We start from the raw sequence: 14,289 nt of genomic DNA on the forward strand, positions 1-14,289 counted from the left end.
TCATCATGCTTTTATTTCCTGAACAATTCAATCGGTTATACATACATTAATGAGGCTACTTGTTTAAATATTGCTGAAGAACTTGGTAGCTTTTAATCCAAGAGAAGGATGTGACAAGGATAATTTTCTTCCCTTTAGAGAAATAGGTGTGGAAGAAAAATAGATTACAATTTAGGTTAAATGTGATATTTGTCATTCAAAATATTTTGAAATGTGTAATTTAAAAAAAAATGAAGACATTTCTGATGCAACAGTCATAAATCCATATTTTCTTTACACTCTTGCCAACCAAGGTAACGTTATCTTCTCGTTTTATCCTCTTTACCAAACACTGAAATTTGCCCAATCGTAAAAAGGCATGGCACATGTGGTAATACTATAGCGATTGCATTGATAGAATTTCCTAAATCCCAAGTACATATACTTCCGAGTACCGATTTTGATATGAATGTAACGAAGTACTTCAACTGGTCAAGTTTGATATAGTATGTACACTGCTTGATTTTTAGGAAGTCTGAGATGTAATTTACTTAAAACTAAAACCTTCAAGATTAAGCTTACGCCACTACAAAATTTCTTATTCTCTGAAATTTCATTTTGAACGAAGCTTCCTCTAATTCAGTCCAGTCAAACAAAGCTTAAGCTACTTTGCATTAGTCAGACTTGAGCTGAATTCCCATAGTTTTTTTGCCAGCTCTGAATCTTTAGCCAGAGAGGTTGGGTCGCCCTTATTGCAATCCATAAAGTATTCACCAGATACTCCCTTCACTTGTGGATGCAATGCCACGTAACACTGAGTTGCAGCTCCCTATAAACATGCCCCAACAATTCAATTATCAAAACACTGGTGTAACATTCAGATTAACAGCATATTCATGTACTAAATACCTGTTCAACATTTTTAAGGAAGTACTTGCCCACCATATTAGCAAGGACTGCATAAACCAAGGAGTAGATACATGAAAGAAAGTTCAAATGGTTATGCAAGGAATTTTGTACAGCTATAACATCTGTTTTGCTTATATATATATATATATATATATATATATATATATATAGAATTGTAAGCATATTGATATGGATTATTTAGATCAGTCATATAACTATGTCTAATATTTGGTAAACCGGTCATGAGACCTATTTCCAAAATCAAGGATACTATAATAAACACATTAATTGAATGACATATAGATACTAACCATTAACATAGCCATGGTATCGCAGAATATTTGTAACAATTGATCCAGGATGAAGGGAGTTGACAGTTATTTCCACTCCTTCTTCCTGAACAAAGGAAACATGCTAGGGTTACATCAAACTAAAACCAACCGTTAGTCAAAAGACCAAAAGGATTGAAAAATCCATTACTGAAGCAGACTATTTACAAACATAGAACACTAAATATTGCAGTAAATAAAGTGGAAACAATGAAATTCCATAACTTGGAGGTGATTTTTAATGAATATAATACCTTCAAGCGCCTTGCAAGCTCCTTTGCATGCAGAATGTTAGCAAGTTTTGATTGTCCATAAGCGAAATAACTGTTGTACCTGATAAAAATCAGATAGAGGTGGAAATTATGCAATTTTTGGAACTCAACATTGGATATGAATAGTGCATACATTTATTATGATTTGTTTTATAGCAAAAGCTTTGTAGCAAACAGGGAAAAGGTTTGCCATTGATTTTATTATTCCAATCAGACTGTTACCCTGATTCATCATTGATCATATCAAACAAAATTCCTTCACGGTATGCAAATCTGTGTGCCTCTGATGATAGAATAACTATCCTTCCTTCCTGTTTGCATTCTCGTACTGTTTTTTTCATTGTTTCTAATAAAAGGTTTGTCAAGAGAAAATGACCTACAAAATAGTATTAAATATTAATCTTCAAAATATTTTTTAAAATTATACGACAACACCAAGAAATTTAGCAGAAACGAAGTTAGAGAAATCCGACATACCTAAATGATTGGTCGCAAACTGCAATTCAATATTGTCTTGGGAAAGCATGAATGGAGTTGCCATCACCCCTGCATTGTTACTTTAAGGGAAAGAAAGAATATTATTTTTTTCAACTTTTAAATCAGCAAAAGATTATAATTTGTTTCAACTTTAAGTGTGCAATCAACACACAAAAACAAGGAAGTAATTTTACAGGTATAGTTTCTCAAACACTGTCAAACAAGAAAGTATAAAAGTTGGCAAAAACATCTTTCCAGATAGATATGAGCATAACAAAAAGTCATCAATCATTCACACTCAACCACTTGGAGCCAAACAAACAAAACATTACCCAAGTTATCTCAAAACAACTAGAGTTAAGATCTCTTACATTAGAATATTGAGTGAAAGACCAGATGACTTAAAATCTGCTGCAAATTTCCTCACCGATGCCAAAGAGCTTAGATCTAACTCCATAACATCGATTTTAGCCGAGGGAGTTTCCTCAAGAACAGTTTCTTTGACATTATTACCACTGTCCACATTCCTTACTGCCATGACAACATGAACACCGCGGGATGCAAGAACCCGGGTGGTCTCCAGGCCAAGACCACTTGATGCTCCTGAAAATGGACTACATAAGTACTGAATCATGATACTTAAAACCAGAGAAATAAATTAATCTAAATTAATTTAATGGTTTATATATATGATCTCATGTGTTCAACAATTCAGAAAAACTAGATACCATCAGAACCAAAGAAAGTTAAACAATCCTGTGTTGTATGTAGTAGTATATGGTATACCAGACAATGTAACATATTATTTTATTAAGAGATCAAAAGTATAGTGTCTTCGATGGGGCTATTTTTATACAAAGCTAAGATAAAATGCTACCATTGAAACAAGCCATAAGTGATTCATCATTAAACTACAACACAACATAAGGAAAATAACACTGACAACTTTCAATTCGTCTCATCCACAAAAGGGTTTAAAGTGGACCAAGGCGTTCTCGATCAGACAACGTTAAAAATGTTGACTTGCTTCAAGTGGAAAATCCAATTATACAAACACACACAATTTTCTCAGCACCCAGAAACACAGAACAGAATATTTTTATGTAAAGAAAAATAAAAAGGAAAAAGGGAAGAAAAACCTGTGACAATGGCGGTGAGAGCGGTTCCATCAATCCCTTGAGTGACTTGTTCGGCTGTGGAAGTGGCTGAGAACCCCGACGCCCCTTTCCAACCGAGAAACCACATTTTTACTTTCGCACACCAAACAAGTCAAAAACGCAAATCACGTTGAGTTCCGATTTCTGTATAAAACTTACACATACTCAAAAACTTAAAAGTAATTACAATTAACTCTTCATATTTTTGCAAATCACACCTGCAATCCTTAACTTTCTCTGCGTTATGTAAAAAAATGTGATGATATAATATTTTTTAAAATAAAGGATACATTTTTTAATAAAAATAATATTTAATATAACTAAATATTTTGCTGAGATTTTTTAATGACAATTTAATGTGATTAATGTTATTTTTAATTTTCGGCGACACATATACGTTGTTTCAGTATCAGGATTTACATCTCTTAATAAAAATCAAGCTTTGGTTCGACTAATTTTTAAACAAACCAAAACAATAGTTGGGGTAGTGTGGATCATTCTAACTATTTGGCGTTGATGTATACTTTTAGTTTATTTATTTTAAAATGTATTATTTAAAATAACATTTATATGACTAAAACGAAGGTGTCACTATTAACTTAACTTTTACCTACATGATTATATGCAGTGGCGGAACTTGATAAAAAATTTTAGGAGGGCCAAATTATATTTGTTATATATAAATTATTTTTTTAATTAAAAAAAAATTAATTTCTTACATTATTTTTTATTCAAAATAAGCACTCATGACAATATAATCCAAACAATAATATATATGAAAGAGTAATATAAAGTTTATCATTAACAATAATATATAAAAAAAAAGTTACTTTTAGTCAAAATGCTCCTCCAACTTTTAAAACCTATAAAAAAACATTCAAAAAGTTAAAACATGTTAACGACAATCAACTTATTGCCAATTAGAATTCAATAAAAATAAACTCAATTACATGTAACAATGAAAACATCTGAATCAGGTCGCCCGCTTGGTTTTTGACTAAAAAGATAGCACGGTAAGCAATATGTAGCATCTTTTAATGGTGAATACTCTAACCATGAAGGAAATAAGCTAAACCATGTGTACTGAAATCTTCTTGGATGATCATATTTCCAAACAACGAATAATTTTTTAGATGCATTTGATATGGACCCCATTTTAGATAAATCATTCGTACCTCATCAATTTGATTTGGTGGGTATTGTCAGATTTGAAGACGCTTCCCCGGATCACGTTCAAAAGTATTTTCAAATTCATTATATGTAACTTTAGGAACCTTAGAGAGTTGTTTTTCGTTTTCTTCAATATTTGGATTATCATGAAGTTTCTCAATTTTAGACGACGTAGATGCATTTTTTTCATCTTTATCACAAGTCTTCCTCTTGAAAAAAGAATCAATTCTTTTACTCTTTATCATATTTTTTCTAATATAAATTTGTCAATTCTTTTACAAAAAAAAAATTATGAATACCTCAAATTAAATCTTAAAAGCAAAACTCAATATTTTAAGAAAACTAATAATTTCTAAATGATTAACTTCCCTTACCTTATAGTAGATTCCTAATCTTGCTCTTCCTTTACACAATTTCAAAGCCTAAAATAGCTTTATCTACACAAAGAAGAGTTTGATCAACAATTAAAGCATGATTTTATGATCTCTAACAGATAGAGATATGCCTAGAGCATAGAAAAGCCACATACAAGAGGAAAACAAATTGCTTAAAAAAAAGAAGGGAAAAAATGAACTTATTCACAAGAAGAAATTGCTCAGTCCAAAATGTTCACTAACTCTTCAATTTTGTCGTAGTGCAATTTAATTTTGAAAATAATAAGAAAATTGAGATAAAAATAAAATGAGAGAAAGAAATGGAAGCACAGAAGAGAAAAACCAAATAAAAAAGTATAAGAAATTATAATAGAGAAAAAAATGTGATTTTTAAATTTAAAAAAAAATCCAAATTAAATTAATATAAATAAAGTAATAATATATAAATAAAATAATAATATATAAATATTTTTTTAAAATATGTAAAAAATAAAATAAAATAAAAATCAATTAATATAAATAAAATAATAATATATAAATATTATTTTTTAAATAAAAAAAAAAGAAAAAAAAAATGGTGGGGGGAGCCGTGGCTCCCCTATGTCATAACCTTCTTCCGCCAATGATTGTATGATATTTAAATTAATTGTTTTTTTTTTCTTTTAAGAGAGAATTTTATTTTAAAATAAGTATTTTAAATTTAAATAGAAAAAAATATTTGTTCAAAATTAAATATTCAAATAATATATATATATATATATATATATATATATATGTAACGTGTATAAAGAGGGAGTGATAACTTGTAAAATTTTATTTTTTTAAGGGAATTTTAAATTTTATTGTTTTAATTATTGAAATATCTTTAAATTTTTAAATTTTTTCATCTAGAATACTCATTTTATTTTATAGAATTTTATATTGACCAAATAAACAAATTACTTTTTTAAATTATTTCATCCAAATACACTATTGTATTATTTTCAAAATAAAAAAAATAAAGAATTTAAATTTGATTTTTATTTAAAAAAGACATTATTTTTAATTATCCGAACATTTGCTTACTATATATTCGTAATACAAGTTTTATTAAAATTTTATTATTGTTCAGGACATTGAAAAGTAGGAATAAGTTACTTAAAACATTGAGAGTCATGACCGAAAGCTATTGAAGGTCAATTCTTATATCGTTCTAAAGCTAAGTCTTATAAAGAAAACAAGAAACCAAGGATCCCAACTTATAATATTTTACAAGTGTGCAAATCCAGAAATAATACATTCTAAGAAACACTGCAAAGAAAAAAAAAATACTAATCTACCGTTGATTGTTACAATTTGAGTCACCATACTTACTTGATAATTTAGTTTTTGCAATTTACTTTAGTGTTGTTATTTTATTACAACTTCTCCTGTCATCACATCTATCACTTTGGGTTTTTTACCATCTTTATTGTGTATCCACTCTCATCTTTATTGAAAACCAAAACAAACAAAAATACAAACTTGTCATAAGGTTTTCATTGAAATCCAAGTAAGCAAGAGATCAAAATCGTTAAGTGTTTTAGTGAATTTTGTTCACGAAATTAACAACCTTTACATAATTGTCTTCATCATTTCTTGACCTTGAAAACACTCCAATTAAATTACATAATCGATTTAATTATGAATAAATAACATTAGGAAATCGACCCCGATTAAATTCTTAGGAAATAATTATTTCTAATGATCAAATCTAATTCAAGCATAACCATTTATTACTTCTAGAGTAATTGTCATTTTTGTTGTTAACCTAACATGAATTTCCATGATTACACTAACAAATATACTTCCACGGTCTAGATGTGAGGGAAGAAACTTTTACTTTCTTTAGAACTGAAAATTGAAAACGAGTAAATGATATTAAGTTAAAATAAAAGCAACTAAAATGCATGTAAAGTATACGAAATTCGTTGAAGAAACATATTGGATGTGCAAATGGGCACAAAAATGTAAGTGATGCTGGAAAGTTAAAGTGATTCAAAAGTAAAAAGCTTGAATGGAAATGAAAAATCATTTCTTAAAAGGATAAAGGTTAGAATTAAAGTGTTGAAATGAAAGGTGCTCAAAGCAAATGAAGAACTTTGATTCAAGTTCATTTAATTCCTTAATAATAACTTCTACAAATTTCTTGTCATAACTTTTAAGCATCATCATGGTTAACTGTCTTCAATATATATCATTCATAACTTTTCTGCATAGCATTGTGCAGATCTGAGTCTTCAACACATATTCTTAAAGTCCTCTAACATTTAATAAGCACTTCTTTTGTTTCGTACATAAATTACGTTTTGGAGAAACTATCTCTGATAGGAGAAAAATAAGATGAATTTTCTTTATATATATTTATTTTATCTATTGAGATAGTATGATAATAAAGGAACAATCCATTAAAATAAAAGAATATAGATAAAAGAGATGGTTTGAGAGTGTGAGAAATACAATATGAAGGAAGTAACAACCAGGTCATAATTTACATCCATAAAGGATCGATTAACACAAAAAGATTCACATGATGAATTTGGAAATTAAGCAGACAGCAGATGCATAAACAACAATTAAATGAAGCAAGCACGTGGAAGAATGAAGAATGAAGATCCTAAGCCCTTGCCTTGAAAGGAATGGCTCGGATAACTATCTGGTGATACAAAGCAGCAAGAGCAGCTCCAATGAAAGGTCCAACCCAGAAAATCCACTGCAAAACCACACAACCAGAAATTATATCACTAATCAGAACAGAACAAAATTTCAAGTCTTGGAAAAAATTATGTAAGAAAGGAAGAACATATACTTGGTCATCCCATGCATGGTCCCTGTTGTAGATAATGGCTGCTCCCAGACTCCTAGCAGGGTTAATGCCAGTTCCTGTGATGGGAATGGTGGCCAAGTGGACCAAGAACACAGCAAATCCAATGGGAAGTGGAGCCAAAATCTGCAATTATGTCATACCATAAATTAACCACATTCATAGCATAAGTTAATTGAATGCATGCAGTGTAGAAAGAGAAAGAGCAGACATACAGGAACGTGAGAGTCTCTGGCGTTTCTCTTTGCATCAGTTGCAGAGAAAACGGTGTAGACAAGAACAAAAGTGCCAATAATCTCAGCTCCAAGTCCATCACCCTTGGTGTATCCAGAGTTCACAAAATTTGCTCCACCTTTGAACAACTCATACCTACCATTACCCTCAAATCCCTTCACCACACCAGCCCCACATATGGCTCCGAGACACTGCATGATAATGTAGAACAGTGCCCTTGTTAGGGACAACTTCCTCGCCAAAAACAGACCAAAGGTCACGGCTGGGTTGATGTGTCCCCCTGCAACCACAACAAATGCAGATCTGGCTTAGTTCCATTACATTTGTCTAATAATACTGTCGAAGTAATGAAAAACAACCTCGTATCATGCCTTAAACTTTGGAATTGAAGTAGATCCAAAAGTCTGGGAAGATGATATACCTGAAATTCCAGCAGTGCAGTAGACAAGGGCAAAGATCATGCCACCGAAGGACCAAGCAATGCCTTGAATGCCGACAGAGGAACACTTGGAAGAGGACCTGTTGACACCCATGACAGTTAAGATGGTTATGTAGAGGAACAAGAAGGTGGCGACAAACTCAGCAATCCCAGCTCTGTAGAAGGACCATGATTTGAGCTCACCGGGCTCAAACAATGGAGCCGGTGGTGGCTCCTTGTAGTCCTTGTCACCCTGTGCTGCTGTACCCAATGGCTGCCTCTCTGAGAACTTGTTCGCTCCAACCTTAACATCTTCCTCTTTACTCTCCATTTTCACTCTGCAACAACTCTCACACCCTTTCCTTTCTCTGCTTAATCTCTCTCTCTCTCTGTTCCAAATTTTAATAACCTACCTAGGGTTCCAGCACTCCTTTATATACTGCAAGGAAACTCAAAAATCTACTCTTTATCTTATATTATATTATTATAAAGTAATTCAAAGGTTCAAGTGTGGCTGTTTTTTTGTTTTTAGCAAACCCTGTTATGTTTTGGTTTTGATTATAGTACTTCTAGGATTAAGAAACTAATAATACGTGGTTAAGGTCTTAACATGGTTATGTGCATGATTATTTAAAGGGGAAAGAAAGTGTAGAAGGATGTGAGCAGTACAATACAAAGTTGTCTTCTTTATCCGCCGCAGACTCTTAACATTTTTGTCTTTTTAATGTTTTAACGTGTAAATATGTAAAACTCAAACTTCGTACTACATTACACTAACCATTTAATCACATTGTTACGACAGTATAATAGTTTAGATGTTATCGAGAATGATTACGTTAATTTATTATTAACAAAATACGTGTATATAAAACATAATCATGATGTAACAAGGTTGTTGCTGGTTTTGAAGTGTGGTTGAAGTCGAAGTGTTTTGGTGAATTGCGGTTAACGGTAGGGAAATGAGAGCCACATGATTTAAAAAGAGATCGGAGGGATAAGAAGAAATGGCCGTTTGGTTACCGTTGGGATAGTGACAGGCACATGGAAATAGAGATAAGTGTTCTGTGGTCGTTATCAAAGTGTGGTTCCCAGTTACACTGTTACTGTTACTGTTACTGTTCCACAAAAGGTGTTTCTCTCCAATTAAAGTGATTCCTCTGCCCGTGATTCTCCCATTAATCAAAAGCTAGTTTCAGTTCTGTTCTGTCAATTAAAATCTACCTGTAATCGAATCAAATAAAATGGCATTAGATTAATTTAATAACAACCAATCATAATTCAACATACCCCACTTCATTATCACCTCAACAATAAAATAGGACACTTATATCTATATGCACTTCTTTCTTTTATTTAAAAAAAAAAACATAAGAAAATAATCCAATTGATTCATGAAATAAAATTATGTAATGAAATGCTTAATCTTTTAGTTTCTAAATTTATGTTTATAATCGTATATAACATTTTATTTTTATTTAAAAAATGCTTAACCTGTTTTGGTTCCTTTTAACCACTCCGCCACCCCTACCTAACCTTAATTTAGATTCGATTTTATTTATACATATGAAATAATATGTTTCAAAAAATTAAAAGCTGTTCTAAATATATTTTGTAAAAACAGTTATTATAATTTGCATATATAGCTGTAAATGAATCATATATACTAGAATAGGAAACGTTCAACCTACTTACTGAAATCATTTTTTTAAATATTGTATTTAACTTTAATTAGCACGGCTTGGTTGATATCGATCACATCACAGTGAGAGGTAATTTAATAAGTACAATTTCCTTTTTAAGTGTGATTAGAAATAAAATAAAGTTAACGACGATAATTGTTTCAGAAGATTAATGATTAGCCTTTTTCTTTTCTTATAAAGTGATTGTTGTGTTTCAAATTTTAAGTATAATTACAAATAATTCTTATAAAGTATTCTTATTCAAAATAAATGGATATTTCTTGAAAAAAAAAAATAAACACTACACTTATATCGTATTTGGAGGAGAAAATCAGCAAAAGTAAATTTGATTGATTACATAGCTGTGTTATAATAAATCTTTTGAGAATACAATTTTGAGTCTAAATTAAGTTGAGAAAGATAACACTAAACAAAAATGAAAAATTACTTTTTTTAATGTTTTGAATAAAAAATTATGTCAATCTTTTATGGATGAGTTAACTTTATATTTTATTGATGTTATACTGAGTTATCTTTCTTCACAATATATATATATATATATATATATATATATATATATATATATATATTCGCATTTTATATATTTTTTCAGTTATTCAACACTTTTGAATTTTTTACTCTAAAGTTAAGCATTAACAAAGTTGGAATCATCATCTACAACTTTAAACACATTAAAATTGTATTGTTAATGACTAAAGTTTTCTTCTTTGGAGAATTAGGTGACCTTATTTTGTAATGATATAATGTTTGTTGTTTTAGTATTTCTATATCACCGTGTGAGAAAAAAAAATTATAACAGAAATTCAAAATAAATAAAACCCTACTACAAATATTCAATCCAACTGTTTCGATATCAATTTAATGAGATAATATTATTAAAATTAATTATTGCATGAGAAAAATTATTTGTATCTTTTAGCTTTATCATATACTCCGTCTTTAAAAAAGATTTAAACTGTTTTTAATTTTAATGAAAATAATAAGGTATTTAGGAAAGTTAAAAGCCTATTAGGAAAGGGAGGCATAACTTGGTTGATAATCCAGACACATGTGCATGTAATTTATTTTTTAGATATTGAATGGTTTTAGGGATTCTTGTCTTTGATGTTACATTTGTATTACATGGAAATGAATAATGAAAGTGTATATTAGAGGAATTGGATCAAAAGCAGAGTGGGCCCTCTCATCAACCTTTTTATGTTTTTTGTGCACAACAGCTCATACCTCAAACATACCTTGTTGGACCTGCTTGTCACACATGCCCATCAATTTTTTTATTTATTTAACAACACATTTTTACAATTTCTATAACTTATTATTATTATTCCAATTTTTAGTTATTTTTCTTCGCATTTAAAAAAAAAATTATATTGAAAACTTTATGGATACTTAAATCCCTCTCTACATACATCTCTATATGCATGTAAATAATTTCTTCCGAACAATACTATTTTGACTATTAAATTTTGACAACCTTTTTTTATAATATGAGGTATCGTTTTCATAATGGTTTTAGAATTTTAGAATATTGAAAATGAGAAAATAAAAAAATAAAAATCACTTAAAAAATAATACCTAAGATTGTAAGAGAAAATTGTCAAAATATAGTAGTCAAAAAACATTTTTCATTTCTTTAACCTCAATCCCACTTACTTACCTGCATGCATAAAAAGACTTTCATGTATTTAGTCTTTATTTAAATATCATAATAGTTTATTGAAACTGAAAAAATAAATATTTATATGGATAGTTTTCTTTAATTTTAAGAAACTCGCCTTTATAAGATTTATATGAAAATAATACTTTTATGAATGGAAAGTCTTTCAAAGAAAACATTGTTTGAAGATGTTTCTAGACTTCTGGTTTTTAACCCGTGAATTAGCAAGCATACATTGTTATTCACAATCGTTTCGCACTGTAACTTTTTCTTTTTTCAAGAATAGAGCCAATTACTTTTCACATTTTCAACACCTTTTGAGTTTAGCATCTATTTGTAAAAAAAATGAAAGAAAAAAATGAGTCAAATGTCAGTTTCCAACAATATAAACAATTTTAAGCAATTTAAACTATTTTCTTCTTTTAGTTTACCTTGTTCAGAAATTGAAATTAATGTACATACCAGAATTTTTTTGGAAATTTTATTGGCTGCGAATTTGGAACCGCTATATTCCTTTCAGTCCATAGGTGAAATTTTCCCTTTAACAATCCAACTTCTAAACTACAATTTATGTCGGGTTTCATTAATCTACAATATTAAATAAAAAACTAACTATATTTTAATTATTAATAATAACTTCTTATATATAATAAACGACCAGTCTAATAATTAATATTAAATTTAGTATACTAAATGTCTTTTAATTTCACCCAAATTTGACGTCATGAAAAACAGCTTAAACCGGTAGATGTATTACATAGAAACTCATATTTTATCCAATCTCATGTCTCTTAATTTATAAAGTACCGTTGGTTAGGTGAATCAACTATATTGAAAGTATTGTTTGTTTTGAAGTCTATGTTTTATCGTGATTTTGTTTTTAAAAAGCGAGATGATGTAAGAAAAAATAAAATTTAAATTGTTTTAAGTCTCTACTTCTATGCGATGTGAAACTATTGGGTGGATGTAAAACTATTTGGGTGTGGTAGGAATATAAGTCTCCCAGTTAAGGTTTAAGGGAGAATGATTATTAATCCTCAATGAAGAGCTTAAGAGAACGATGGTTCGTCTTAAAATTTCATTATCGGTCTCACAATAAGCGTCAAAATGTTTTAACTAAAGAAGCACCAAAATTGATCAGATAGGAACACCAAAAAATGTGATCTGCCTCTTTCTTATCTTAGGATTCATTTTATCTTTTGCTTTTAGACCCTCCAAATTCTTATCATCGTAAATATTATAAAAACTCATTTATTATAGTAAAATATATTTTATTGTTCTCCTTTATTATAGCATTCTCAGCTTTTATGTGTAACCTATGATAATAAATGATTGAGTGAATTTGGAAATGTCAAATTAGAACTTTATCTATTAGTTTGGTTTATTAATATTTTATTTAAATAAATATTTTAAATTTAAATTCGGAAATTTATACATTCATATTTTATTTAATATACATCAATTCAAGAAAATGAATTAACGAGGGAATGAAAACTCCTTAAGTCATTCAACACAACGATTTGGAGAGTTGTGGTAGATGTGTGGGCAAGTGGGGACAGGTTTGATAGAAGTATTTGGTAATGATTCCAAAACATTATTTAGAACAAAATTATGTCACTACTACACTCTTCATATTATCCCTTTCTTCTACTTTCCTTTTTTCTTTTCTTTTTTTTTGTCCATTTCATTATGATGTTGGAATGTGATGTGCACATGCATGCTCTTTCCCTTTCTCCTCTACTCCACCAAATCCCACAATTACTTATCTTCATCCATTCAATCATTTAAATAAGAAAAACACTTTATATATAAACTCATTTTCCACCTCATTTTTCTCTTATAAGAACCCACTTTTCATTTTTGTCAAATTTATCAACTTCTCTCCTAAACTTCTTCAAATATGGTTGTATTGCGATTTTGTTTGTTTGTTTTTTTTGGAAAAATAACCATTCAAATTATTTCACTTATTTTAAATTAAAACTGGTAAGTGAAAGGATCAATGCATAGTAATCATGGTTTGGGCATGCCCATTCATCAAGTTTAGTGCAATGTTCATAATTAGATCTACGAGACCCGTTAAAATAAAAAATAAAAAAAGTAGGAGAAATAATCTTTGTAAGTTAAGCTTCAGAATGTTTTTTTCCTTTAATTTAAAAAATAATTTGTTTTCACTGTCTGAATAACAGGGTTACAAAAGTCAATAACAGATAAGGTTAGTACAAATTAATTATCATGAAAGACATAAACAATCATTGCAATCAAAAGCATCATTCATATAATGAGTAAATCAGAATTGTATAAACAATTAACAGAAACTGTGAATTGCGAATATCAATGAACTTCCCTTCTAAATAACGGATTCCCTGTACATGCATGTGTATTTAATTATATGTTAAATTGTTTTTAAAACTTTCTTTGTAAAATTGATTTCAATGTAAAAGTTACAATTTTGCATTTTGAATTTTAAATTATTTTATATCACATCCATATACTTCCATAAATTTTATATGATTGAGATAACACTCTATATAATATTTATATTGTTAAGATAATGTAATAAATTATTAGTCTAATGTAGTACATTTTCTGGTGATGCTATTTCTCTGTGCACCTTATACTTCCTTTCTGTACTACACCTGAGTTCTGAGTTTCCAGACTCCAGATTGATCTGGAATATTTTAAAAATTTAGGTATTATATTACAATTTAAAATTTTTAATGTTGTTTATCATTCTGTCCGGTGCTATCTAAATTGTAATTTTGTATTATACA

General features: G+C 29.3%; 2 protein-coding genes across 2 annotated transcripts; both read right to left on the reverse strand.

Moving 5' to 3' along the window:
* Nucleotides 1-366: 366 nt before the first annotated feature.
* LOC114176105 (short-chain dehydrogenase TIC 32, chloroplastic) lies at nt 367-3,383 on the reverse strand. The gene is made up of 8 exons (XM_028061037.1): nt 3,106-3,383; nt 2,338-2,569; nt 1,967-2,046; nt 1,712-1,865; nt 1,472-1,550; nt 1,200-1,284; nt 889-935; nt 367-808 (listed from the first exon to the last, which is right to left on the reverse strand). The coding sequence occupies exons 1-8, from the start codon at nt 3,209-3,211 to the stop codon at nt 644-646; spliced, it is 948 nt and encodes a 315-aa protein (XP_027916838.1). The 5' UTR covers nt 3,212-3,383; the 3' UTR covers nt 367-643.
* A 3,692-nt stretch (nt 3,384-7,075) lies between these two features.
* Nucleotides 7,076-8,576, reverse strand: LOC114174872 (probable aquaporin PIP1-2). The gene is made up of 4 exons (XM_028059601.1): nt 8,165-8,576; nt 7,725-8,023; nt 7,495-7,635; nt 7,076-7,398 (listed from the first exon to the last, which is right to left on the reverse strand). Exons 1-4 carry the CDS (start codon nt 8,490-8,492, stop codon nt 7,303-7,305), a joined length of 864 nt encoding a protein of 287 aa, XP_027915402.1. The 5' UTR covers nt 8,493-8,576; the 3' UTR covers nt 7,076-7,302.
* Nucleotides 8,577-14,289: the final 5,713 nt, after the last annotated feature.

Source organism: Vigna unguiculata, chromosome 3 (genome assembly GCF_004118075.2).
Source record: "Vigna unguiculata cultivar IT97K-499-35 chromosome 3, ASM411807v1, whole genome shotgun sequence".
In the NCBI taxonomy this organism is placed as follows: Eukaryota; Viridiplantae; Streptophyta; class Magnoliopsida; order Fabales; family Fabaceae; genus Vigna; species Vigna unguiculata.

Excerpts from the sequence above, each read along its gene's own strand:
- LOC114176105 (XM_028061037.1), bottom strand. The coding sequence starts at position 3,211 with ATGTGGTTTCTCGGTTGGAAAGGGGCGTCGGGGTTCTCAGCCACTTCC. Across the intron at positions 1,285-1,471 it reads AGCTTGCAAGGCGCTTGAAG|GAAGAAGGAGTGGAAATAAC; the intron begins GTATTATATTCA and ends TCCTTTGTTCAG. Across the intron at positions 936-1,199 it reads ATACCATGGCTATGTTAATG|TCCTTGCTAATATGGTGGGC; the intron begins GTTAGTATCTAT and ends TGGTTTATGCAG.
- LOC114174872 (XM_028059601.1), bottom strand. The coding sequence starts at position 8,492 with ATGGAGAGTAAAGAGGAAGATGTTAAGGTTGGAGCGAACAAGTTCTCA. Across the intron at positions 8,024-8,164 it reads CTGCACTGCTGGAATTTCAG|GGGGACACATCAACCCAGCC; the intron begins GTATATCATCTT and ends TTGTGGTTGCAG. Across the intron at positions 7,636-7,724 it reads CCAGAGACTCTCACGTTCCT|ATTTTGGCTCCACTTCCCAT; the intron begins GTATGTCTGCTC and ends ACATAATTGCAG.